Consider the following 26,855-nt stretch of genomic DNA (forward strand, 5'->3'; position numbering starts at 1 on the left):
AGGAGCCTGGTGGGCTGCAGCCCATGGGGTCGCTAAGAGTCCGACACAACTGAGTGACTTCACTTTCACTTTTCACTTTAATGCACTGGAGAAGGAAATGGCAACCCACTCCAGTGTTCTTGCCTGGAGAATCCCAGGGACAGGGGAGCCTGGTGGGCTGACGTCTATGGGGTCGCACAGAGTCGGACACGACTGAAGTGACTTAGCAGCAGCAGTGCAAGGGACCAACAGCTTTTCTGGTGTCAGAGGACTGAGGGAGCATGCAGAAGGGCAGGTTAGACCTGGCACTGCGAGGGATCCGACTCATCTCATCAGTGCTGCTTCTTGGTCTACAGTGCATCACATGTGCTCCCGGTGCTGGGGCACCAGAAGACATACAGACACAACCCCCTGCTCTCCTGGAGCTCACAGTCTAGTGGGGGGAAGGATAGCAAATCTGTTATCAAGGGCATTTTCAACAGTGTTGAACACTGTGAAGAAGACACCAAGATCATGAATACCTGGGGCAGGGTGGGGTGGTGTCACGATTCTGAGCCAAACCTGAGGGCTGACGGGCTTATGCTCATTCTTGAACAAAGGCACTGAGGCACCTGAGTGAATGAGAGAGAATCCAAAGCATGGCCAAAAGGGCCTAGGTCTCTGAGTCCAACCTAGTCTTGTGAGAGTCAGTTTCCCCATCTCTAAAATGGGAATCAGTGACACCTGCCTTGCAGGGTTGCTGAGAAAATCAGGGGTAACATTTCTTTATTTGCAGATGGAAGGTATTCAAACATGGTTATGATGTATGTCTTAAAGGAACTCAGGGCTCAGGAAAGACAGGACTGTGAAGCTGGAAAAACAGTTTTAGAGTCAGTTCAGAACTGTTCTACTTGCAAGACTGAAGCTGAGGCCATGAGAGTTGCTGAAAGAGTAGAAGAAGGAGAGCAGACCCAGGTTTTAGAAGGGTCACTACAAAGGCTGAGTGGGAGATGGACCACAGATTAGAGAGGAAAAAGCTGTTGCAGGAAGAGAATTGGCCCCAAGTGGGGACTGAGAAAAAGGGTGGGGCTTGGTGTCTCGAGGTAAGCCAGTCACTGAGGAGGCCCCAGTGACTCCCTTCTCTTCCCCTCTCTTCCATCCTTTTGACCCTACAAAACTGACTCCCACCTCACCTCCAGCCTTTCCTGCTTCTAGGCCAAGATTTCATACTAGAGGTAGAGGCAGAATTGGAGCAGGGGACATTTTTCTTGGTCATACTACCTTTTTATTTTTCAGTGATTTTTTAAAAACTGTGATAAAACATATATAACATGAAATTTACCATTTCAATCATTTTTAAGCATATGGTTAAGTGGCATTAAATACATTCACATTATTCTGCAACCATCACCACTATCCATTTCCAGAACTTTTTTCATCTTCCCAAAGTGAAACTCCATACCCATTAAACACTAACTCCCCATCCCCCCAACCCCAGCCACTGGCAACCACCTTTCTACTTTATCTCCATGACTTTGACTTCTCTAGGCACCTGACACGAGTGGAATCACATGCTATTTGTCTTTTTTGTGATTGTCTTATTTCACTTCGCATGACAACTTCAAGGTTTATCCATGCTGTAGCAGGCACGGAAATTTCATTCTTTTTAAAAGCTGAGCGATATTCCATTGGGCTTTCCAGGTGGCACTAGTGGTAAAGAACCCACATGCCAATGCAAGAGAAATAAGAGACACAGATTCAATCCCTGGGTCAGGAAGATCTCCTGGAGAGGGAAATGGCAACCCACTCCAATACTCCAATATTCTTGCCTGGGAAGTCCCATGGACAGAGGAGCCTGGTGGGCTACAGTCCATAGGGTCATAAAGAGTTGGACACAACTTAGCAACTTAGCACCCAATATTCCATTGTCTGTATATTCCATGTTTTGTTTATCCATTTATCCAATCAATGGACACCTGGGTTGCTTCTACCCTTTGGCAATTGTGAATAATGCTGCTATGAGTATGGGTGTACATATATTTGAATCTCTATTTTCACTTCTTTGGGATGTGTATGGAAGTGAGATTGCTGAATCCTATAATTATTCTATATTTAATTTCTTAAGGAAGAGCCATTTTCCACTGGAGCGGCATCATTTTACATTCCCACCACCAGACTTTTTATTTTTAGTCCGAAAGTTTTGCCATCATTTAGAAATAGGAGTTGCAGTATCTGTAGTGGGATTTTGAACCCAGGTCTGTGAGGCCCCAAAGCCCATACTTGATTGCAACCCTCTACTCCCACTGGTGTTCAGCTTTCAGGCCCTGGTAAAGTATGAAGGCAAAGGGCGGGGAGCTGAAGGCCAGCACCGTCTTGCTTGCAGGCTCCCCCTCAGTTCTTGGGTGGCTTGGCCCCATCTGCCTGGGAGGGGAAGACAGGAAACATGACACCTTCCTTATAGCTTCACCCAGCCAGAAAACAGCCTGTCACCTTGGACCTGAGATGAGGATAAAGTGGCCATGGAAGGCGGACCTTCTTGTCCCAGGTTCTCGGAATTGCTCCCTACCTAGCAGGCACAAAGAACTCTGGGAACCCACTCGGGGCTACCATGCCTGGGTGGAGAAACGGAACTGGATGGGGAAACTGAAGCATCGGACTATCTAAACTTGGGACTAAGGTGGGCAGAGGTGGAGTGAAGGACCTTCCCCCTTCAGCTTGTATAGAGTTGTACCTACTCCCTACAGATACCACTCCCACAAAGGAGTGGCAAAGAGCTGGACATGGCGTAGCCACTGAACAACAGTAACAATGTATACCCACATATCTGCATCTAGATCTGCCAATTAGTACCATTTTTCCTAATTTGCTTTCTCTCCTTAAAAACTTTTTTCCCAACCTTTTGAAAGTAAGTTATAGACATCACGACTTGTCAGTATTTATTTCTGTTAAGTCTTTCTTTAGCTTTTTTGGGCTTTGTCTTCTTCAGTGTGTGAATTGGTGTATTTCATCACTTTTGTAAAATTATTAATCATTTTCTCTTTAAATATTGCCTTTACACCTTTTCTTTCTCTTCACCTTCTGGGACTCCAATTAAATATATCTTAGATCTCTCTATATTTATCCTCTGTTTCTACTCTAATTCTGTATTTCCTGTCCATATGTCTTCCATGCTGTATTAAGGATATGATAGTATCTTCCTGCATATCATACAATTCAGTGGTCCCCAACCTCTGGGATCTAATGCCTAATGATCTGAGGTGGAGCTGATGTAAGAATAATAAAGTGCACAATAAATGTGATGCACTTGAATCATCCTGAAACCATCCCGCCCTCCTCCAGTCCATGGAAAACTTGTCTTCCACGAAATGGGTCCCTGGTGACAAAATGGTTGGGGATCACTCTGGTAGCACACTTGTTCTGTCTTCAGCCGTGTCTAATATTCTTTTTAACCAATCTACGGTGTTCTTAATTTCAGTTATTCCATTTTTCAGTTGGAGTAGTTCAATGTGATTCTTTAAAAATTCCGTTGTGACACTTAACAGAAATTTGTTACCTGCAGATATTTTTACACTTGTCTTTATCTTCTTTAAACTCAGTAAGCAGTGTTCTTTTATGGTCGGTATCAGATAATTCCAGCATCTGTAATCTCTGTAGGTCAATTTGTGCTTTCTATTGGGTGCAGTCAGTTCTTATGCAAAGTTCCTTGTTTTTTTCTGTGCCTGAATGTCTTTGACTACGCGCTGGATATTGTATATGAAAAAGCACTTTTAAGACATAATTTAAGGACTGCGATGGCAGTACGTTCTTTCAAAAAGGATATTGCTTCATCCCAAACATGCTCACTTCTACTAGGTGAGCAGAGGCATTATAAGGATGGGTCCACTTTAATCCAAATTCAAGGCTTGAGTTCCAGGGACTACTAGTCCATTGATGTTGGGATCACATCTTAAAGTATATATGTATTAGTAGCAGGGTATCTGACTTGGGGTATCTGACCTTGCGCAGGCTCTGAGTTTTGATTTTGACCCTCCCCACCAAAGACCACCAAATAAGAGCTCAGTTTCAGTTATATCTTCAAGATCAGTAAATGTCTCCAAGACAAAAACCGTCCTGAATTCTGGGCTTCCGCTGTGTTTCAACCTTCTAAATGTTGGAGCTGTAATTCTTCACTATATTATTAGCTTGTCAATGCTTTTAAGATTTTTTTCCTTTTTTTAAAAGATTTTTTCCTCTGTTTTTTATTTTCTTTTCAGTAGAAAGGTTGGAATTAAATATCCAACCAGGAGGCCTGTCTCCCATTAACTACCTGAATGTGATATTAGAAAGATCTCCTGGGCTTTGTTTACATTTCTCTTCGTCCTCAATGGGTAACAGCAATCCTGTTTACCCTAAACAATTAGAATCAATCACCCCAGCCATCAATGATACTTCCTTTTTACTTTCTTGCCCAGTGACAGGTAGAACTCAAAACAGCCCATTGGCAATCTCAGATTCTGTTAATAATTCAGAGAAATTATTATTGTGCCCCCTGGTGGAAGCCTTCCTCCCTTGTGTCCTAAAGGCTCTGGATCAGCCAGAGCCCAGAGTGGCGAGAACAGAAAACAAACATTTTGCAAAAGAACCATTAGCTGAGATTGCAAGACGCTGCACCCCCCTTCCACTTCTTGGTTCCTGCCTGTAAGAGAAACACTATATGTATCAGTCACTGGTTCAGTGATAGAGCATTTCTTAAAAGAATCCTAACAGAGAGACTTCCCTGGTAGTCCAGTGGCTAAGACTACATTCCCAATGCAGGGGGGCCCAGGTTTGATCCCTGTTCAAGGAACTAGATCCCACATGGCCCAACAAAGTGTCCACATGTCACAACTAAAGATCCTACATGCTGCAACAAAGATCAGAGATCCTACATATGGCAACCAAGACCCAGCACAACCAAATAAATAAAAGAAATAAAAAATCCTAAAAGAATCAAAAGCCATTGGTACTGGGCTCATAAACTGCCTTTCCAATAACAGAGAACTAGGCTAATTATCATTACTAATATCTTTTATTTAAAAACTTTTATTGAGACATACTACAGAGAAGTGCACAAATCTAGCGTAGGTCAATGAATCTAAGTGAACAAACTTGTGTAACCCAGAAAAGCAATATTACTAGCACCTTGGTAGCCACCTTATGCCCCCTCCTTGTTATTATCTTCCAAAGTGAACCACTTTCCTGATTTCTGCCCCCATAGTTTAGCATGTGTGATTATTTAATTTGATATAAATGGAATCACACAATATGTCCTCTTTGGAAATTGGCTTTTTTCAAATATTAAGTTTTTGAGATTCATTCATGTTGTTGTGTAGCAATAGTTTGTTCTTTTCCATGTTGCTTAATCCACTCTAGTGCTATGGGCATTTGGAATGTTCTAGTTTGGGGCTAATACAATTAATACTGTTGTGAGCATTCTTATACATGGTTTTTCATATATGCATGCACGAATAGAATTGCTGGGTCAGAAGGTATGTGTGTGTTCAGCTTCAGTGCTTGCACACTGTCTTAGCTCAGGCTGTTGTAACAAAGTACCATAGACAACAGATATTTATTTCTGACAATTCTGGAGGCTGGGAAATCCAAGATCAAGGTGCCAGCAAATTTGGTTCCTGATGGAATTCCACTTCCTGGCTTGTGGACATCTGCTTTCTTGCTGGGTCCTCACATGGCCTTTCCTCATGGAGAGATCTCCAGCTTCCTCTTCTGGAAGGGCACCAATCCCACCATGAGAACTCCACCCTCAGACTGCATCTAAACTTAATTACCTCTGAAAGACCCCACCTCCAAATACTATCAGACTTAGCGGGTAGGACTTAAACCTATGAATTTCGGGGTGGGGGCTTCCCTGGTGGTTCAGACAGTAAAGAATCTGCCTGCAATGCACGAGACTGGGATTTGATCCCTGAGTTGGGAAGATCCCCTGGAGGAGGGAATGGCTACCCACTCCAGTGTCCTTGTCTGGAGAATTCCACCGGCAGAGGAGTCAGATGGACTACAGTCCATGGGGTCGCAGAGTCGAACACAACTGAGCAACTAACGCTTCCACTTTTCACAAACATTCATGCTGAAACACACACTTTTGAATTCTTTTGGCGTCACCTTTGGTTCCCAGAATCATTTGGGGAACAAGAGTGCAACAGTATTGTCACTAGGTTTTCCTTCCAAGCTGCTGACATCTATTCTGCAAATTTGGTGCAGGGTAAACAATGACAAATACCACTCAACTCTCACCTGCCAAACTTGATTTTAAGGCACAATGATGGTAAGATGTGTCCTGATTCTGAAATACTAAAGGGGGGGGGGGCAGAGAATATGTGCATCTTAGAATTGATGAAATATGGCATATTACCAGGATGAAAGACCAAGCCCTGAGGACTCTGATGGGTCTAGGTAGATGTAAAGACAGAGAGCCAGCAAAAGAAGCTGAAGGAGCTGCCAGTGTGATAGGCAGACACCCAGGAGAGTGTGTGTCTCAGAGATGAGTTTGAAAAAGAAGTGAATGGCCAGTGTTGTCATGGGGGTTGATAGGCTGATAAAGACAGGGAGATCTCTAAATCTGTTGAAATGGAGATCGTGGTGTCTTTGTTAGCTGTTTCAATGAACTGATGAGAACAAAATCCCTATTAAACTGGGCAGAGAGACACTTGGAAATAAATCAACAGAGATAGTAAGTATAAACAGAATATGTGCTCTGAAAGTGTGAAAAGAAAGAGGGTGATAAAGGCAAAAAACGGCTTAAGGAAGGGCTCTGATATTTTTTAAAGAGGATATTAAGCCATGTTTGCAGATGAATTTGCATGATTCAACAGTGAAGGAGAAGTGAATGGTAGAGGAGAGGAAGCTGCAGGAGAGAAGTTCTTCAGAGGAGGAAAAGAGCTTAGGGGTAGGAAGCAGGGGAGAAGAGGTGGGGATCAATTAAGTCGGTGGCAGGAAGGTGGGGGAACTTTTGTCAGAACCCAATATTCGGGCTAAAGATTTGCCAGGTTCTTGGAGTTAATATTTCTCTCCCTAAAATGGGCAGCCCAAGAGGAGTGTGCACTGCTCTTACCTTCGGCTACCCACCAAACCCTAGTCTGTACGTGAGGGCAAAGGGCTATTAACTACGAGGTTAAAGGTCGGCGAGGTAACAGGACGCATGACCTCCATCTAGACCATCTCTGGGCTTGCCAGTTCTCACCAACTTCTCACCTTCTCATTTCTGGACCTGGTCACATCCTCCCTCCCTTCTCTCTTCTCACTAAACGGATGAGGCAAAACATGAGCAGAAGCCTCTGGGCGCGCGCCCGCCTCTATTGCGCCTGCGCGTTCGTCCCTGGGTTTCCAGGCCGGGGAGAACCAGCCAGAAGCTCCTTCTCCGTCGCTCGCTCTCGGGCGCACGCGCCCGGGTGGCGCTTGCGCAGAAGGACAAGGAAATTGGTTCCCCCTGCGGTCCCAGCGCCTGCGCGCTGCGGGCTCTGGGCCTCCCGGCCTGAGGGAGAGAAGCCGGGAAGATGGCGGCTGTGGTGGAAAATGTAGTGAAGCTGTGAGTGGCCGTTTCTTTCTCTTCTAGGCTGGGAGGTCTTGTAAGGGACCTGGAAGCAGGGGGCGGTGTGGGAACAGACGAGGCGGAGAGAGGGACGTGCCCGGAGAGGCCGTGTTGCGACTCCTAGAGGGGAGGGCAACAGGAGACTCGGGAGAAGACGTTGCGCTTCTTTAGAAACTTGTGGAGGCCCTGAGGGGGGCACACGGGAGCCCCTAACGGGCAGCCTCCTTGTGGGGCTGGGCGCTCCTTTAGGCGGAAGGTTTCCAGAGTATGGCTTCCTTGTTGCGTACGAGAGACGGTCCCGGGTTCGCCTCAGTCCGGGGGAGCCGGGCCGACCCCCGCGAAGCCCGGCCGCCGACCCCTCCCCATCGGCTGCCCGCAGCGGGCCCCGGCGGAGCAGGCTCGGCCGCCCTGGCGCCGTTAAGCGCTCAGGGCTGTTTTGTTCTGAACAGCCCCGTGACGTTCCTGGGCGGGCGGGGGCGGGGGTGGGGTGGTCCTTGAGTATCAGGTACCCGAGACCAAAAATATTCCTGGGAAGAATTTGTGGAGGAACCGATACAGAGGGAAAGAACTTCAGGGAAGAGGGGCTTAGCGCCGGCCAGCCCCAACCATCAGAAAGCGGGCACTGGACGGACGCAGTCCAGTATGCCCTGGCCGCCCCGAGGGGCATCTAGGTCGGCCGTCTTCGCTTTGCAATACTCTTGGACTGGGCAGATTTCAAGCAAAGTTAAAGTTCATGGTGGTTTGGCAAACTGAGAATGGCCTGTTAGCTGTGAGTTAAAGATGCTTTGGGACTTGATTTAACCCAGCCTCCTCCCCCAAGAAGAATCTAAATGAGTTTTGCAATGGGTTCTTGCCCCCCACCCCCGTCGGCCAATAGCAAGCTCTTTAATGGACACATTTGGCTTGGTGCAGGGGTAGGAAAAATGAGGTGTCCAGCTTGGCTTTTGGATTTTGACTGGGTGAGAAGGTAAAGGTTTGGGAACTCTTCTAAGGGGCACACAGCTTCTCATCTGTCTTTGTAGTAGACTGAGCCCCACTCTTCACAAGAGCGTTTTTTCTAAGGGTACATTGCTTCTCTCCCTCCCCCTGCCTGGAGCCTTTTCTTTGAGAATGCTTTCCCACTTCCATTAAGCTAAGTGCCTTCTCCTTGTGGGTTTTTTGATTGTGTTTTTTTTTTTTTCTAACATGCTTTCAGCTCCATCCTGCTGCCCATTTCAGCCACCCCTCCTCCCAACACTATTATCTTCCTCTCTGATCTGCCCACTTGAGTTTCCCCAGCTCTCTCTCCAAGCTGACATTTCCCTCAATTTAGAAATGACGCTGCTGATCTACCATTTATATGTTATCCATACTGACTCAGATGTTCTTTCTTTGTTTCCCTGCCTTTCTCTTTGTTGACTGCCCCTGTCCCATTGTAAAGGGAGGTTTTACACAGGTTTCATGCCTCTCGAAAAAGAATCAAAGCTTCTACCTTGGAAAGCTTACTGTAATGGGGGAATGTCAAAACTTGCCTAGGTTTAAGAGTTTTACGTAGTGAGATTGTTTATGTTGGAAGACTTTCATCTGGGAAATAAGGTCACCAACCCTTTTATGCAATATTGGAAGTGAGGGGTTGCCGGTTTAAATAGAGCTTGTTTCTCTTTAAAGATCTGTAGAGATAGTGAGGGTCACCAACTCCTGATTCCTGGGTACCAGTAATAAATAACCAACTTTCTGCTCCTCGATTCTACCTGTAAAGAGCTGTGGACCACAGTTAATACATTTGCCTACAGAACCTGCTCTTTAAAAAGAGATTTCCAGTCTTCCTGTACCGTTCTCGTCCTGGAAAGAGATCCTTTTCTTGACCACGGTGTGCCTAGTCTTTTGACTGCTGAGGTTTTACATCGAGGTCAGGACTACTAGCTCATCTTTTCTGACTTGCATCTTGTTCTGGGAGAAGAATTTTCCTATTTGTAAATTCTCTGTCCCTCCCAAATGTGGTGTCAGAATTGAAACAATCTTTAACGGATCTTACCAGGGTAAAATAATAGTATAAAAGAGCTGTGGTTGCTGACTGGTTTTGAAATCCTCTAAGTTAGGTAACAAGATCTGAAGAATGATGTTAGCTTAAAATTTCTTGCAGTAGGAGCCTTAGATTCTTAAGAGAGCTCTCATTCTTCCTTGCTCTATTCTCATCAGATGCTCTCTTCCTCCAACTTGTATTTCGTTATCAGCTCTCTCACTCACAATGCAGTTTGCCCCACCTTCTGAAATCCCATTTAACTCACAGGAGCTTTGATAGAACATCTCTCTCTCATCCATATCTCAACACCCCCCCCCCCCCCCCCCGCACCGCCACACAGTTTCCAGCCTCCTTGCTCTGACTTTGCAGTTCTCAGCCTGTCTAGCCCTTCCTTCCATCTGACTTACAGTGTCAGTATCAATTTCCATCAGCAGAAACAAAGGCGCTGCCGCACTTAGCCTTGTTTATCCAATTTTCCTCTGTTTAGTGAGGACGTGGCTGCCTCCTAAAGGCGAGCAAATATGAGCCTATTCCTTCTCTTTACTCTCCAGCACAGGCTTCATGCCTACCTCAAATTACAGTCATTACAGCACATTGACTCAAGCCAGACTGTCTTGTGGTGTCACTGCCTGCGTGCAATGTGTGTCTTTTTCAGTTGCTGGGAACGTTCTAAGCTGTGCCTCAGTGGTCTATTGTGGCTGCCCCGTGAAAGCTGCTCTTAGATTCCAGAGCAGGGTTTGTTGCTGCAGGTTGAGTTATGAACATAAGCGACAGAGATTTGCTGTGTTCAGCTTCTCATGCTTGGAGTCTCCCTCTTGTAGAATATGTCAGAGCTTATCTAGTTCAGCGTCCCTAGTCAGTAGGCACCCCACTCCAGTACTCCTGCCTGGAAAATCCCATGGACGGAAGAGCCTGGTGGGCTGCAGTCCATGGCAGCACTATGAGTCAGACACAACTGAGCAACTTCCCTTTCACTTTTCACTTCCATGCATTGGAGAAGGAAATGGCAACCCACTCCAGTGTTCTTGCCTGGAGAATCCCAGGGACGGGGGAGCCTGATGGGCTGCTGTCTATTGGGTCTCACAGAGTCCACGACTCAACTTAGCAGCAGCAGCAGTAGTCACTAGCTACCTGAGGTCCATGAGTCCACATTTATGTGGTGACTTGCAGCCAAGCCAGATCTTTTTACTTCTGAGTCAGGATATTCCAGACACCTTCATGGGTGCTGAGGATATTGTGGGAAAGAAATCATCTGCCCTCAGTTTGTTTACTTTAAGATCAATCAAGGGGAATTCCCTGGTGGTCCAGTGGTTAGGACTCGGCACTTTCACTGCTAAGGGCATAGGTTCAATCCCTGGTTGGCAGACTTTAAGATCCTTCAAGCCACATAGTGCGAGGAAAGAAAAAGTTTGCTCAAATATATAAATGTGAATTGAATTAGTTTAAGCTCTAGTATTACTGTGCTTGTTAAACCCTGAAGGATGAGAACAGGGTTGGTTCTATATAGATGCTTCCTAGAACCAGATAACTCCTGGCATGGTGCCGTTTTGCAGCTTTTTAAAGTGCTTAAAAAATTCGGATTTCAGAGTAAGTCTTTTGAGTTCAAAAAGGTTTTCTTTAAAAAATTGATGGTGTGAGAATGGAGAAGGTTCTAGAAGAGGCCTTTGTGCAAACAGGTTTTCTATCAGTGTAATGGTACTTAGTAGAAAGTAGGCTTCAAGGGTGTTTACATATTTCCAAATGTTTTCTATTGGTTGTAAAGTTAGTATATAGAATTAGCTACTTTGCAAATACCTAGTTTAAAACTCAAAAGATATAGAATGGCACAAAGGAGAAAGTCCCCTAGTCACCTGGTTTTTCTCTTGGATGCCTACAGTTTCTCTTCCACCACTTAGGGACATAAAAGGTAGCATCTCATAACACTCCTCAGCCCTGTACCTTTTTTTTTTTTTTTTTTTGTAGTTATCTTAGAGATTGTTTAATATTTGTACATGAAGAGCTTCCTTTTTTTTTTTTTTTAATAGCTATGTTGAATTTCTTTTTATGGATGGAGTTTGCTAAACTTTAGTAAGTCCCCCCAGATCTTTTGAACTCTTCTTTGTAAACAGGAGTAACTTCAGCTTCTCAGAATCCTGAGGGGTAAGAGAAGTAGCACTTTGGTTACCAAAGGGTTGGATTCATGAGTGGCACAGAACGAACATTATTTTCTTCTCCTCTTTGTGGGTTAGACTAAGGACTGATTAGACACAGGGTGCAATCATGTGCTCTGACAGTAATTTATTTGTAAGATACTTTTCCTCATAATGGCCTAGTGAAGGGGTTTGGTGTCCCATGAGGCAGAAATGGAAGCAAATAAAAGCAGAGTGACATTCTCCCTGTCCCTTGAGCCTTCTAGAGAAGCAGATGGCAAGGGAAAGGGATAGCCCAGCACATAAACACACACATGTGCAGTCACACCTAAGTTTTATCTTTTCTGCAGGCTTGGGGAGCAGTATTACAAAGATGCCATGGAGCAGTGCCACAATTACAATGCCCGCCTCTGTGCTGAGCGCAGTGTACGCCTGCCTTTCTTGGACTCACAGACGGGAGTAGCCCAGAGTAACTGTTATATCTGGATGGAAAAGCGACATCGGGGTCCAGGTGAGAATCCACTCAGGAGCCCAGGGAGGAAGCAGCTTCCTCATCTTAGGTGATGAGCCAGCTGAATGGGTTTTCCCTTTTGCTTTCCACCCAGGGATGCATACGGTCTTCCCATGATTAGAAACCTGGAGAGGTTGAAGCACCTTTTGTTTTCCACAGGGCTATACTGCTCAGGGTCTTGCTGGGCTCTGGAGAGCTATGTGTTAGCCAAGGCCCCTGAGCTTACATCTGTTTTCTTGTCCATAAGCCATGCTTCCTCCAACCCCAGGCGCTCACCATCCATATTCCTCCCTTGCTCTAGAACACTACTCATGTAGAAAGTGTTTGATACTATTTTCTAGGGCTGTGTTAGGGTTTGATTTCTCTCTTTTTCCTACCTTCCTTAGGATTGGCCTCTGGGCAGCTGTACTCTTACCCTGCCCGGCGCTGGCGGAAAAAGCGGCGAGCCCACCCTCCTGAGGATCCAAGGCTTTCTTTCCCATCTATTAAACCAGGTAAAGCACAGTCCTCCCTGAAAGGGATATACCCTTCTGCATAGTCAGAGGCCTGCTAATCGCTTGTTACATACCAGGCCCAGTGCTAGATTCTAAAGATACCAAAATGAATGAGATGTGAGTCTCTCTGTAAAGAATTCAGTCTAATAGTTAAGAGACAAGTAAACAGATAAGTTATGATGCCAAGTAAACCAAAGCATCTTGGTTCCTGGGCAGCCAGAGACCAGAAGACAGTGACTGGCTTGTGATTGGTCTGACACTGTGTAGACCAGGCAGGTCTGTGTTCAGCCCTTCTGAGCCTTACCTCCTCCTGACCTTGCCCGCAGACACAGACCAGACCCTGAAGAAGGAGGGGCTGATCTCTCAGGACGGCAGTAGTTTAGAGGCTCTGTTACGCACCGACCCCCTGGAGAAGCGAGGCGCCCCCGATCCCCGAGTTGATGATGACAGCCTGGGCGAGTTCCCTGTAACGAACAGTCGAGCGCGGAAGGTACACAATTAACACTGTGGTTAAGGAAACTGTGGAGGAAACCAGCCTCCTCTTCATCAGAGGCCACCCGGTAATCAGAATAGCAGCAGAAGCTATGGGCCATGGGGGGCCCCTGCTCTTCTGTTCCTGCCCCATTCCTTAATGAGCGCCGGGTACTGACTGGCTTCATTGTCACCATCCTGTCTTTCCTGTTCCTTTTCTCGTAACTATAGACTCTCGTCTTATGTTGCCACCAGAGTTTTTTTAGTGCCTGAGGTTACATAGGTGATGTCCCTGCCAACAAGGAAGCGAAAACTGTACATAAAAATATGTCAGGCACTATGCTGAGCGCTTTTCTATCATTTTCTGCAGTCTCTACAATCTTAGGAAATAGGTACCATTGCCCATTTCACATACCTGGGAGCTGCAACACATTAGTGAAAAGAAAAACTTGCCACAAGTAAGCAGCAAAGCTCCAGTTTAACTCTAGGAAGTTAGGTGTTGGAAGGGAACCGCTGCTGACATGCTTCCAGGTGGCAGATCAGAGGCAGAAGAGGGCATGCTACTTGGGGTATCAGGGAAATTTTTATGAAAACATGGCGTTTGATTTAGCTACTTGGAGATGGTGAGAAAGGCATTCCAGGCTGGGGGAACAACATGAAGAAAGGCCCAGAGAAAGGAGAGCCCAAAGCCTTGAAAGAACAGCAGTGAGGAGTGAGGCTGGAGTGGAGCCGCTGGGTCATGGAGGCGGGTCTGGCAGCCTTGGCCAGTCCCATCATGGGGGAGCTGTTGGATGTTCTCATTTCTGCCCATCCTAATCCTCCTGTCTACTCAGCGGATCCTAGAACCAGATGACTTCCTGGATGACCTTGATGATGAGGACTATGAAGAAGACACTCCCAAACGTCGGGGCAAGGGGAAGTCCAAGGTGAGGGGCAGCCCGGGGGGTTGGGGAGCCTGCAGAGTCCCACAGTCTTACTGCTTCATGTTGCTGTCATCCTTCCTGAATGAGATTAGCAGCCAATACCAGGAGAGTAACTCTTCAGGCCTAGACACCTTAGTAAGGGCATCTTTTTGCTCTTCTTTGCAGAGTAAAGGTGTGGGCAGTGCCCGTAAGAAACTGGACGCTTCCATCCTGGAGGATCGGGACAAACCCTATGCCTGTGACAGTGAGTGCCTCACGAGTGGGTGGGTAGTCCTTGCCTTGGACCCAGCTCCTCAGGATATGAGAGGAGGGAAAGTTGTATTCTTGCTGAAAGTGGTAAAACAAGCTTGGACTCTTGTCTTGCCTGCTGACTGGTTCCTTCTGAGATCCCAAAGAGGCCCTGGCCTCTGCTGCACGATGGGTGAGCCTTGCATGCTCTGGGGGAGATTTCTGCTGTCCTCTGGGGTGGGGGTGCCCATGAGGGACACACAGCAGGCAAAATTGGCCTCTCAGTAGATGACATCTGGGCCTGCTGGCCCCAATCAAGTCAGGCCCCAGGAGTCCAACGCTGACTTTTCCAACGTCTGTTCCCTCTTCCCCTTTTCTCTGCCTCACCCCACTTCTGACCCTCCACCCTGGGAGCACCGTCACCGCTGGGGTTTCTCTCTCGTTTGCTCTGCTTTCCTGCTGCTGCCGTACCTGTCTAAAGTGTACCAAGGCCCTCTTCTCATGACTTTTCTTTCTGTCTTTCAGATAGTTTCAAACAAAAGCATACCTCGAAAGCGCCCCAGAGAGGTAGCTCTCTCAACTTCTCAGACTTTTGGTTTTCCTATCCCTTTTCCCCTTCTCCCTTTGTTCCTGCCTTTCTCATCTGTGATGCTAGTGTTAAGGTCCCTGGAATGGCATGGAGATAGGAGCCCTGGACCTTCTGTTGCGGTCCACTCCTCACAGTCCTGGAAGCTGCTTCTACCTGCTTGTCTCCACCACATTGCTCTAGGGCTGCTTGGGCCCACTGCATGGGGTGGCTTCAGAAGCATTCTGAGGGACCCGTTATCCCAGATTCCTCTGCTTCCGCTTCCCCAAAACAGACATGTGGTGGTCAGCTAACGTTCCCCATCATCCTGCCACCCTTCCCATCCCTTCCCCATTCCTTTCCTGCCACCCCCCTATTCTTGATATCACTGCTCAAAGGTACAGGGTGCCTCGTGGGGATCTGCTCTCCTTGCTGGTTGAGGGGTCGTTGGTTGGACAGAGCACTGATGTGGGCATGTCTTTGAGTTTCTCTGGGGGACAGCTACCCCAGCAGACTCAGTTGATAGATTTTCCCCGAGAGATCCACCCCTACTTCTTTATTTGGGCAGAGGTGGGCTGTGTTGTATATAGGGAGTAGCATGAGCCTACATTTACTGAAAGGTAAAAAAGTTTGGAGTCTTAGCTTTCCTCCTGCCTGCCATTATTGCAAAACTATAGAAGGTCCCTTTCCTTCCTGACCTGGACCTCCCCAGACTATTCCCAGGGTAGGCAGAAGGTAAGGGCTCAGTCTCCCAGACAGCTTGAGTGGAGGAGTAGAGAAGGCTGTGCTCTGGGCTTTAGTAAGTGGAGGAGCCATGGAAGCTTGAGAGCACCTGGGCCTGATGTTCCTGGCCACGGGGAGGCGGCTCTCAGTAAAGGTCTGTCCCTGAGCAGAGCTGATGGGGGTGGTTACCTCTGCTCAGGTGGAGCCTACAGCTTAGAGGGGCAGGGATGAGGTACCCTCAGATCCTAACACCTTTCTCTGCAATCTTCTCCCCACTCAGTTTGTGGAAAACGTTACAAGAACCGACCAGGCCTCAGTTACCACTATGCCCACTCCCACTTGGCTGAGGAGGAGGGCGAGGACAAAGAAGACTCACAGCCACCCACCCCAGTTTCCCAGAGGTCCGAGGAGCAGAAATGTAAGCTGGTGTCAGGTGGGGCAAGCAGGAGTCAGCCTGGCTGTGAAAAACCCTCCTCGCAGGGATGTCAGGAGACCCAGAGGTCCACATGGGTATCGTCTGAGTTTTTCCCTTTCCCGTTATAGCCAAGAAGGGTCCTGATGGATTGGCCCTGCCCAACAACTACTGCGACTTCTGCCTGGGGGACTCCAAGATCAACAAGAAGACAGGACAGCCCGAGGAGCTGGTGTCCTGTTCTGACTGTGGCCGCTCAGGTATCTCCAACCCAGGGCCAGTGCAGCCCCTGCCGGCACCCAGACCCTGAGGGGCCCATGGCTCACCAGCATCCAGTGGCTGTTATAGCCAGGTCACCTCACTGCTCCCCAGTCTTCAGCTCCCTGATTCACTCGCTCTCCTCCACAGGGCATCCGTCCTGCCTCCAGTTCACCCCCGTGATGATGGCAGCAGTGAAGACCTACCGCTGGCAGTGCATCGAGTGCAAGTGCTGCAACATCTGTGGCACCTCCGAGAATGACGTGCGTGTCCCCCCACCCCCACCCCAGCACACTCCTGCTCAGCTTTTCCTGTCCTTTCCACCAGTAGGAACTTTGATTTATTTGGCAGGTGTTCACTGAGTATCTACTTTGTGTCAGACCCTGTTTTAGGCACTAAGGACGCTGAAGACAAACAATGTCCCTACTTTCATAGGCTTTACACTCTTGTGTGAACAAGCAATTAGCAAGGAAATGAGTGACATCTTTATGATGTTCCATGCAGAGAATGAAACCAGTATTTTGGTTAACTGTTAGAGTAAGTGAATAACTGATTTAGATAGCAAGGTCTTTTCTGAGGCTGTTGGGGTCCCGGTGGGATGACAGTGACTTTCTGGGTGGAGCGGGACAGCAGTGGTTTTTTGCCCAGAGGGTCCCACATCTGTTCTTCCTGCCATCTGCCCCCGCCCCTCTTGGAAGAACCCTCCTAACCCATTCAGCAGCCCAGGCAAGGGGAGTCGTTCACCTCCCCCTTCCTCTTCCATCTCACCTCCTCTAGGATCAGCTGCTCTTCTGTGATGACTGCGATCGTGGCTACCACATGTATTGTCTAACCCCGTCCATGTCTGAGCCTCCTGAAGGTAGGTTTCCCGGTACTCTTACTTAGAACAAGTAGTTATTAGCGACTTGGAAAGTCACTTACACAGTGGGTGTCTTCCCGTTATCAGTGATGCAGTCTTCCCGGTTAGGGAGGAGGCTCTTAGCCTTCACTCAGTCCAGAGTGCTTTACGAGCATTGCAACTTCTAGGGTGTGACATTCTTACGTTAGCACCAGATAACATGTACAGCCACAGAAAATGGACAGCCTGAAGGAAAACATGCTGAGCAGAAAATAATTACCAGAGGAGAGAGCTGTTATCCTTCAGCCAGCCTACAAAACTCAGTCATAGTTTGTCCAGTGAGGGACTTTGGTTTCACCACTCCATGCCTGACAGATTTGAGTGTTCATTTCCACCAGTTGGGAGAGGGAGCTGAACCTGGAACCTGAACAGTTTGCTCCGGCCCTCCAGCAGTGCTTAATAAGATGCTTCAAATTTATGGAAGGTCTTCGATGAAACCAGTGGGGACACCAAAAAGCGGCTGCCTCTCCACAAGTCCTCTTCTCACCAGATTTCTATGCTGAAGTCCCTCCTTTATAGAAATTCAGAAGCTTACTCAGGAGCACATGAAGCCCAGGAGCTGTTCCTGTGACAGAGGATGTGGGCCAGCATTATAGGCGAGAGAAAGTAGCTCACTGCCTGATGTGAGCTGACTTGCAGTGTAGGTCAGACTGCTGTCACCTCCTAGAGGAGGATGTCACTAACAAAGTCTGAGGGTCCTTTAACAGCTGCAGGGAAGCACTCACTCGATCTTTCATCTGTCACACCACATTTATTTGTTTTATCTGTCAGGCAACATTTAGGGAGAAGTAGCATGTTTGGTGGAGAAGGAAATGGCAACCCACTCCAGTGTTTTTGCCTGGGGAAGCCCAGGGATGGGGGAGCCTGGTGGGCTGTCGTCTGTGGGATCACACAGAGTCGGACACGACTGAAGTGACTTAGCAGCAGCAGCAGCATGTTTGGTATTTTTTTTTTAACCATAAAATACCAATTCATAGGCAAAATTCTGCATTAACTATAGAAAGGCTTTTCTATGGAAGTGCTGTCAGACATTGAGGTAGTAGAGAGTTGCAGGCAGCTGGGGAGTACCCGCTAGAACCATCAAATGGTCCAGCCTCTAGGTCAGGAATTCCAAACTATGACCCCAGGCCAAACCGAGCTGAACCCCGTATATATAACTCACAAGCTAAAAATGATTTTTACATTTTTAAACAGAGTTTAAAAAAAAAAAAAGACTGCACTATGTGGCTTACAAAGCCTGAGGTAGTTAACACTGTCTGGCAGTTTACAGAAAAATGTTTATCAACTGCTATATATTGACCATTGGGTTAGAAAGGACCTTAGGTTTTTGAGAGTCACCTCTGAAGAGCTGACTAAAGCTATGGATTCTTTCCCTCAGAATGATGTTGAAATACACATAAGTACAACTATGTTTATAGTTTTGAGGCATTAAGGGCTAATTTTGTTTCTCCAAAAAAAAGGCATAGAAGAATTTAGCTGTAGCAAGTATTAATAAATGAGGTATCAACCAGTTATTTTTCTTATAAGGATTATTATTTCCTATTTGTTTTTTTTTTATGAAACCAGACTTGGGTCACAGTAAGTTGCATCATCATAGCTGGCCCCCTTTTCCTCTCATTGGGTCCTCGGCCTCTGCTCAGACACCTGGTGATGGTGGAGAGCCCTTCTCTTCTGTCTGTGGGCTTTGCAGAAAACTCTACTGTGGAATCAGTATTGGTTTCTCTAGACCCCCTATTCATGATTTTTATTCTAGCCTTTGGGGCCATGAGAACAAAGTCTGGCTCTTCTGTAATCACAAGTTTAAAGTTCGGTTGCTTTAAAAAAGTTTTATGTCTCCCCAGGTCCTATTTGGTGATTATAATTTATTAGGCCCAGAGGTCTTGGGAATCTGTATTCTAAAATAGGCCTCTACGGAGAAGGAAATGGCAACCCACTCCAGTATTCTTGCCTAGAAAATCCCATGGGCAGAAGAGCCTAGTGGGCTACAGTCCATGGGGATACAGTTTAGCAACTAAACAACAACAATAACAGGAACTGTGCAACAGCTGCAACAAAGATGAGTATTTTATTTTAAATCTCTTATAAAATTTCAGCTGTACAGTATTCCCCACAAGTCAGCTAACTTATATGAGATTCACACATTTCCCATTCTATAAAAATGAAATTTCATGTCTTGATGTCTCATTCTTGAGGGTACTGTCAGAACTGCCTGAAAATGGAAACAGCTATTATTTGGATAAAAGAGAATTAAAAAAAAAAATAGGCCTCCAGGTGATTCTTTCATCTCCATTGAGAATTATTTTTCATGCTGTTTCAAGACCTAGAGTTTGTCCCTGCTCAAGATAACTGTGAAACTTTGCTACTGCAGCACATCTCCAGTCCTACCTGTAGCCAGTCCTGCCACTGGAGGTGAGGGGTGGAGGTCGAAGGACAGCAGGTGAGGATTGTGTGGAGCCCTCCTAACCCTTTATGCTTCTCTGCAGGAAGTTGGAGCTGCCACTTGTGTCTGGACCTGTTGAAGGAAAAAGCTTCCATCTACCAGAATCAGAACTCCTCTTGATGTGGCCACCCCCGACCCCTCATACATCTAGGGCTGTTCTCTCCTCCTTTCTGTTTTTCATACCCACTTTCCCTTCCCCCTCTCTTTCTCGAGTCCAGAGAATCGCAGGGTGGTCACGCCAACCTGCCTTTGGCAGCAGCAAGCTGAGGTGGTAGCTCTGACCACCTCTGGCCCCAGGCCCTCAGGGAGAACGGAGCAGCACACTGCTCCAGGGCATGGCTGCGGGCCCAGCTTCCCCCTGCTCGCCCTGAAGTGCATTCGCTCTGTCTGCCTTGGGCCGAGGCCCTGGTGATCACAGGGTTCAAACCTCCGAGAAAGAGTGGGAGAGCAGCTCACTTCTCTCAGCTCGGCCTCCACTCTGGCCCCAGGGTTTTCCCTTCCTGTGAAGGTGAGTCAGACTGGGGCCTATGCCAGAGCAGCTGGGAGTGAGAACTGAGCAAGCTGGCAAGCAGCTGCCCATGCCCTCGTGCTGCTTAGCCTCACCGCCTCCTTCCCCGAGTGGCTTTCTGCGGCCCTCTGTTCCTGCAACCCAGGATCCTTTACCTGAGCCAGGACGCTCTTGGTCCTGCTCCTGACTCTACCCGGTTCCCACCGACCTGCCCCAGGGGGAGTAGCAGCCTCGCCCTGATGTTCCTTGTGCTTGCCTGTTTCATTCTCACAGGCCCTGGTCTCTAGTGACTGAAGCATTCCCCACCCTTGTTATTTTCTGTCTTCTGCCCCGCCTCCCTCCTTATTCCCTTTGGTTTTGTGGGGAGAGGGGAAGCATCACGGGGCCAGGCCAGAAGCTTGGGGGCCACTGGGAGATATTGGATAATGTGCCTGTTTTTTAACTCGATGAAAAAGCCTACCTCCGAAATCCCCTTTTTGTTCTTCCTGGACCTGGGCATTCAGCTCCTGCCCTTAACTGAATTGGGAGCCTCTGCCGCCTGCTCTTGTGTATCCTGTCTCCTGGGTCGTGGGGAAGCCACCTAGACATCTCTTTCTTCCCTCGCACACTTGGCTAGCAGCTGGTAAGGTCTTTCACACCCTGATTCTTTAATTTTCTGCCTGGTGACACTTTAAGTAATAGGGGGAACTGTTCATCCCAGGACAGCCTGGAATGTCCTTCCCCTTGGCTGTGGGCAGGCCCTAATTCACTGTCACTTTGGAGTTGAGGTGTCTTTTTTTTCTTTCTTTCCTTAGTTCCTATATTCTAAGCATTAGTACAAATAAACATTTTTACACAGAGCCTTCTGGTTTCTTTTATCTCCAGATTTCCTTTCCTGCTTAAGGCCACTTTATCCTAAAACTTCTTCCTAAGGACAGTGGTTTTTAAATGTTTCGAGGCATAGCTGTTCACCCAACTTAAAATTTTTGCTTAACCTTAGTAGATTAAGTTGATACAAAATTGGGTACTTTGTTTTAATCTTTTACGTAAATTAAGTTATAACAATATCTTACAAAGAAAAATGAAGTTGTTTTGATTAATACAAAGTTTGGGGGCACTCCTGGTGGCTCAGTGGTAAAGAATCCACCTGCCATTACAGGAGAAACAGGTTCAGTCCCTGGTCTGGGAAGATTCAATGTGCCTTGGAGCAACTAACCCTAATCCGGGGGCTACAACTATTTAAGCCTGTGCACTAGAGGCTGGGAGCCACAACTACTGAGGCCCACACCCTAGAGCCCATGCTCCCCAGCAAGAGAAGGCACTGCAGTGAAAAGCCAGAGCGTTGCAACTAGAGGAAAGCCTGTGTAGCAACGAAGACCCAGTGCAGGCAAAAATAATTTTTAAAATTGCAGTTAAAAATAACTTTAGAATCCTGTTTGTTTCTGTATTTTTGTGTTTTGGGGGGAAATTCTGCTGGATTTGTACATGCAAGCAATGACAGGTTTATAACAGCTGACCTTGCAATTTACTTAAAAATAGGTCCAGAAGCTTGATTATTATATAAATAGAATGACAGGAAAACTCATGACATCATGGTGAGACACGACTTTTTGCATAAGCCATGAACATGAGAGACCCCAACCTTGCTTGCCTGGCGTTCATTCATTTAATTGAATGCAGTGTGAGGGAGCCCACAATGCAGTGTTACAGCCTTTCTCCAGACAGATTTATTAGCAGAAAAATGAATTTCCTTTTCCTGCCAATGTATGAAAGGTATGAATCAGTTATGAACCCGCTGAAATATGCCTAGGGTTTTCTGGGACAGCCTGAAAGCCGTGTGTTTCCTCCTGGAAGGCAGTGAGTGGCCTGGGCCCCTGTGCTCCGTTAAGTAAGCCAGGTGCTCCAGTTTGGAATTGTATTAGGAACACAGCACAGCCCCCATCCTCAAGTCTGTACCTGGAAGTAGGCCTGGAGCAGAGGGAATAAAGCAGTGAAACGATCCTTGCTGGTTGAGTAATCTAAGGCCAGATAAGATGGTTAAAAGAAAAAGTGTAGAAGATGAGAATGCTGATGAGAACCCTGTATTATTGAGAGATTCGGAAAGGTTGCTGAAGGAGGATTTAAGATGGGACATAGAAGGATGGAAGAGGGATCAGGGTTGGGATGGGAAGGAAAGCCTGTGAGAAAGGGGACTGATCTGTGGCCCCAGCCTTCCAAGTGACTGTGAAGGGAGAAGAAAGCAGGCTAGAGCTGAGGATTCGGCATTCTAGACCCGGCGTTAAAAAGTCTTTATTGGACTTCAAAGAACTGAAGTCTAGCAAGGAGAGGAATACTACTAAATCTTGACTTTAGGAACTTGAGTCTTGCCAAAAGGTACCAAAACTAAATAAAAATTAATCTCCACATGCCCTAAATCAGAACTAGCCCCAAGCAAGTAGTCTTGAAGGAGGAGAAAGAACAGGCTCCATCTTGAAAGCAGAACTCCATTTTGGGCCATACTGTGGACTTTGAGCGATAGGCTCAGTGTCTATAGAAACGATATACCAACTGGAAAACCAGAACCCCGGATGGAAGAGCCCCAGGGCTCGTACCTAGACTCTCTGTCGCCTGAAAGAATACCCTAATTATCTATCTAACCCGATAGAATCATAAATTCTATTATGCTTATTGGGGTATGACCACAGGCCTATTGATAATTGTCCACTGTTAACTACCTAGGCTTAAGGCATGTGAATCACAGGCTAACTTTGACTGTGTCTTCCTTTGTTCAAACTAGTCTCAGGGAATTTGGGGAGGTGGGTTTGGGCAGATACACTGAGGGTATTGTAGCATTCTGGGAGACAAAGTCACTCAGAAGGACAATGCAGATAGTGGAGTGCAGTTATTACACTGGTGGGCCCAAGCAGAGTCTCCTCTTAGTCAAGGACCCTGACCAGTTTTTGTGAAAACCTTATATACCCTAAGTGTATGTGCCCAAACCCACTTCCCCGAATTCCCTGAAACTAGTCGAGCAAAGGAAAAGAAAGACACAATCAAAGTTAACCGGTGATTCATATGCCTTAAGCCTAGGTAGTTAACAGTGGACAATTATCAATAGGCCTGTGGTCATACCCCAATAAGCATAATGAAATTTATGATTCTATTGGGTTACACAGATAATTAGGGTATTCTTTCAGGCGACAGAGAGTCTAGGTACGAGCCCTGGGGCTCTTCCATCCGGGGTTCTGGTTTTCCAGTTGGTGTGTCGTTTCCATAGATACTGGCATATCGCTCAAAGTCCACAGTACGGCCCAAGATGGAGTCCTGCTTTCAAGATGAAGCCTGTTCTGTTTCCTCCTTCACGGGTATATAAGATTTTCACAAAAACTGGTCAGGGCCCTTGGCTGAGAGACTCTGCCTTGGGCCCGCCAGTGTAATTAACTGCACTCCACTATCTGCATTGTCCTTCTGAGTGAGTTTGTTTCCCGGAAGGCGTGGCTACAACAGTCTTGTATCTTGGCTGACGGACCTGAGGTCAGTGCTGTCCATGGTAACATCTTTTGTGTGGCTTATAACCTGCTTCTATTTTTTAAAGACCACTGGGTGAGGGGAACGAGATCTGTTTGGTAGATGCGGAAGCTGCCTAGGGTCACGGCCAGGAAGACGTCCGGCGTCCACGCTGCCGAGTCCTGTCAGGCTCCGAGGGCCGGGCCCCCTGAGGCTGGCGGCGCATCCAGGACTCCCGCCGCGACCAGTCTCCGCCTCGCCATCCCTGCTTGCAGAAAGCTCCGTCCCCGGGGGGACCTGACGACCCGCCACTTTGTCAATGTCCAATGAGACTTAGCCGGGGGCGGGACAGACTCCACCGAAGGCCAATCCAATTGGTTCGGGGCGGGGCTGCGGCGGGTGGGAGCTGAGCGGCGAACCGCGGTCTTCCCAGCCGGGAGAGACCGCCGCGCGGGCTGCGCGCAACGGGTGCGCGCGCCCGCCGCCCGCACAGCCCCTCTGTCCGCTCGGCGCGTCCCTCTCCTGCTCTCCGGTAGCCGCCGGGAGGGGGCTCGGGAGTCCGGCCCCAGCCAGGGCTGAGACCGGGGCAGCAGCCGCGGGACGAGCGTCTGAGGTGGGTTCGGAGCGGAAGGGCTGGAGGCCGGGAGGCGGGGAGGCCGGGCAGGCGGATGACTGGGTTCGCCCCGCCAATGGACTCCGGGTCACCAGAGGGAGAGGCCGGCCGAGTTGCGGAGCCTGACTCCTGGCCTGCCTGGGTCCCGGACGCTCGTCCCCCCCGCCCTCCCAGGCCACAAGCCTCCCCGCTGAGGGCAACCCTCCCTTCTGGCTGCCCGCGGCCTCCTAACCCCTCCTGCCCTTTGTCGCCTGTGCACCTGCCTTTCGGCCTTGTGCTCCGCCCGCCCTCTCCAGGCCAGGCCCCGGCCCAAGCCTTCCCTGCTCAGGACCCAGCCCCAAATTAGACTTGCTTCTTCAGCCCCTAGTCCGTCCCTCTTTGTCGTCTGTACACCTGTCACCCCAACTCTGTTCATTCACTCCACCACCCTGCCCCCAGCATCTTCATCTAAATTCAGCCTAGGCCTCCGCCCCCTGCCCGTCCTGGGGGTTCCTCCCGCAGCTCTGATTATCCCCTACACCTGCCCCCCTCGGCCCCAGCCCCCTGTCCTCCCCCGTCCACGCTCCTTTGTTGTGTCTGCAGCTGTCCCCTCGGCTCTATTCATCCTCCTCCCGCGGACCCCTTTCTCCCTCTGACCAGGGGGCCACCCCCTCCAGGCTCTGTTCTGTCATGCCTCCCATCAGTGCCCACCCAGCCTGGCCTGTTCCCTTCCTTTCAGCCCAGCCCTCTCACCTCCTACCCAGGGTACCCTCGCCCTCTCCCAGCTGGTCCAGCCTTCCCTGGACTGCCCCCCGCCCCTTCACACCAACCTCTCTCCCTGCCCAATATACTCTCTTCCTTGCTGCGCGCCTCTCCTAACCTGCGTAGCCTCCACCGTTGGTCCCCCGTTCACCCTTTCCTCCCCGCCCAGGTGCTGCCGAGAGGCCATGGAGCTGTGTGGCAAGAAGAAGCTTCACGCCCTGTCCCTGGCCGAGAAGATCCAGGTGCTGGAACTTCTGGATGAGTCCAAGATGTCCCAGTCGGAGGTGGCCCGGCGTTTCCAGGTCTCCCAGCCTCAGATCTCCCGCATCTGCAAGAATAAAGAGAAGCTGCTGGCGGACTGGTGCAGCGGCACGGCCAACCGGGAGCGCAAGCGCAAGCGGGAGTCCAAGTACAGCGGCATCGACGAGGCTCTCCTCTGCTGGTACCACATTGCCCGGGCCAAGGCCTGGGACGTGACGGGGCCCATGCTGCTCCACAAAGCCAAGGAGCTGGCCGACATCCTGGGCCAGGACTTTGTGCCCAGCATCGGCTGGCTGGTCCGCTGGAAACGCCGAAACAACGTGGGCTTCGGGGCCCGCCACATATTGGCGCCTCCGCTCCCCCCTGAGCCGCCTCCCCCAGCTCCCACTCCCCAGGCCCAGCTGCCTCTTTCTCTTAAAGATTTCTCCCCAGAGGACATTTTTGGCTGTGTTGAAGTGCCCTTGCTGTATCGGGCAGTGCCTGGCAGAGCGGGTACATGTGATCGGGTGCAGGTGCTGCTGTGTGCCAACAGCAGGGGCACAGAGAAACGGCGGCTGTTGGTCAGTGGGCCCCAGGCTGCCCCACGATGCTTCTTCGGGGTCAGCAGTGAGGCCCTGCCTGCCTCCTACCACCCTGACCTGGCCATCCCCTGGTCGGAGTGGTTGTCACAGTTTGATCGGGACATGGGGCGGCAGGGCCGGCAGGTGGCCTTGCTGATGGCTGCCCGAGTGGCAGAGGAGGTGGCAGGCCTGCCTGGGCTCTGCCACGTGAGGCTCTTGCCTCTGTCTGCTGCGAGCCCCACGCCGCCCCTGCCCAGCTCCGTGGTCCGGGCGTTTAAGGCTCATTACCGGTGCCGTCTGTTGAGCAAGCTGGCTGCCGCCCAGAGCGATAGGGCTGGCATGTCACTGGCTGAGGTCAGGATGGGCATCACAGTGCTGGACGCTCTGCACATGGCAGCAGCGGCCTGGGCCAAGGTGCCTCTCCAGCTCATTGTGAGCAGCTTCATTCAGGAAGGGCTGGCTCCCGGCAAAACACCACTGGCCCAGGACCAAGCCTCGGAGGTGCCTCAGGTCCCCAGTGGGCTGAGCCTTGAGGAATTTTCCCGCTTTGTGGATCTGGAGAGTGAGGAGCCTGTGTCTGGAGCCTGCAAAGAGGAGGTGGGCCCTGCAGACGAGGCGGGGGGCGGAGAGGACGGCTTCGAGCCCCTGCCCACCAAGGCCGATGCCCTCCGGGCTCTGGGCACCTTGAGGAGGTGGTTGGAGTGCAGTGGCACCACCCCGGAGCTATTTGAAAATTTCTATGCCTGTGAGGAGGGGGTGGAGCGACTCTGCTGCCTGTGAAGGGCCCTTCCTGCCAAAGCCCCCTCCTCTCCTGTTTCCCATGGAAACGCCCTCTCTCAGAAGGCAGGTTGGGGGCTGGTCTCTTTCCCGTGGAAATGGAGCTTTTGTGAAAGGTGTTGAAGGGAGACAAGTTGGGAGACCAAGTCTAGGCTCTGAGCAAAAGTTGTCCAAGCCCTGAGAAGAGAGTCTAAAGACAGGGCATTGGGTAGTGAAGCTCAGCTGCATAGTTTCTGAACCTCTGTGGAGGCTGGGACTTAGGAAGGTGGAATAAGGCTTTACAGACAGACAGACCCCTTGAACTCCGTGTTCAAAACAGTTCTGCTTCTAGAAATAAAGCTTTTAATCAGAAAA

At 49.0% G+C, this 26,855-nt stretch overlaps 2 protein-coding genes across 3 annotated transcripts; both read left to right on the plus strand.

Annotated features, from left to right (window-relative positions):
* Positions 1 to 7,367: 7,367 nt before the first annotated feature.
* DPF2 (double PHD fingers 2) lies at positions 7,368 to 20,923 on the plus strand. 2 transcript variants are annotated; one of them, XM_043451993.1, is made up of 12 exons: positions 7,368 to 7,519; positions 12,004 to 12,164; positions 12,551 to 12,658; positions 12,985 to 13,148; positions 13,963 to 14,055; positions 14,218 to 14,296; positions 14,806 to 14,847; positions 15,849 to 15,986; positions 16,112 to 16,240; positions 16,389 to 16,501; positions 17,016 to 17,097; positions 19,620 to 20,923. In XM_043451993.1, exons 1-12 carry the CDS (start codon positions 7,488 to 7,490, stop codon positions 19,694 to 19,696), a joined length of 1,218 nt encoding a protein of 405 aa, XP_043307928.1. In that variant the 5' UTR covers positions 7,368 to 7,487; the 3' UTR covers positions 19,697 to 20,923. The 2 variants fall into 2 exon arrangements, with proteins under 2 accessions (XP_043307928.1, XP_043307929.1); XM_043451994.1 differs by lacking the exon at positions 14,806 to 14,847.
* Positions 20,924 to 23,971: 3,048 nt separating this feature from the next.
* TIGD3 (tigger transposable element derived 3) lies at positions 23,972 to 26,855 on the plus strand. Its single transcript, XM_043451995.1, has 2 exons — positions 23,972 to 24,162; positions 25,073 to 26,855. Exon 2 carries the CDS (start codon positions 25,089 to 25,091, stop codon positions 26,502 to 26,504), a length of 1,416 nt encoding a protein of 471 aa, XP_043307930.1. The 5' UTR covers positions 23,972 to 24,162; positions 25,073 to 25,088; the 3' UTR covers positions 26,505 to 26,855.

This window comes from Cervus canadensis, chromosome 29, assembly GCF_019320065.1.
Source record: "Cervus canadensis isolate Bull #8, Minnesota chromosome 29, ASM1932006v1, whole genome shotgun sequence".
NCBI classification, from domain to species: domain Eukaryota; kingdom Metazoa; phylum Chordata; class Mammalia; order Artiodactyla; family Cervidae; genus Cervus; species Cervus canadensis.

Excerpts from the sequence above, each read along its gene's own strand:
- DPF2 (XM_043451993.1), top strand. The coding sequence starts at position 7,488 with ATGGCGGCTGTGGTGGAAAATGTAGTGAAGCT. Across the intron at positions 13,149-13,962 it reads CGAACAGTCGAGCGCGGAAG|CGGATCCTAGAACCAGATGA; the intron begins GTACACAATTAA and ends CTGTCTACTCAG. Across the intron at positions 14,848-15,848 it reads CTCGAAAGCGCCCCAGAGAG|TTTGTGGAAAACGTTACAAG; the intron begins GTAGCTCTCTCA and ends CTCCCCACTCAG.
- TIGD3 (XM_043451995.1), top strand. The coding sequence starts at position 25,089 with ATGGAGCTGTGTGGCAAGAAGAAGCTTCACGCCCTGTCCCTGGCCGAG.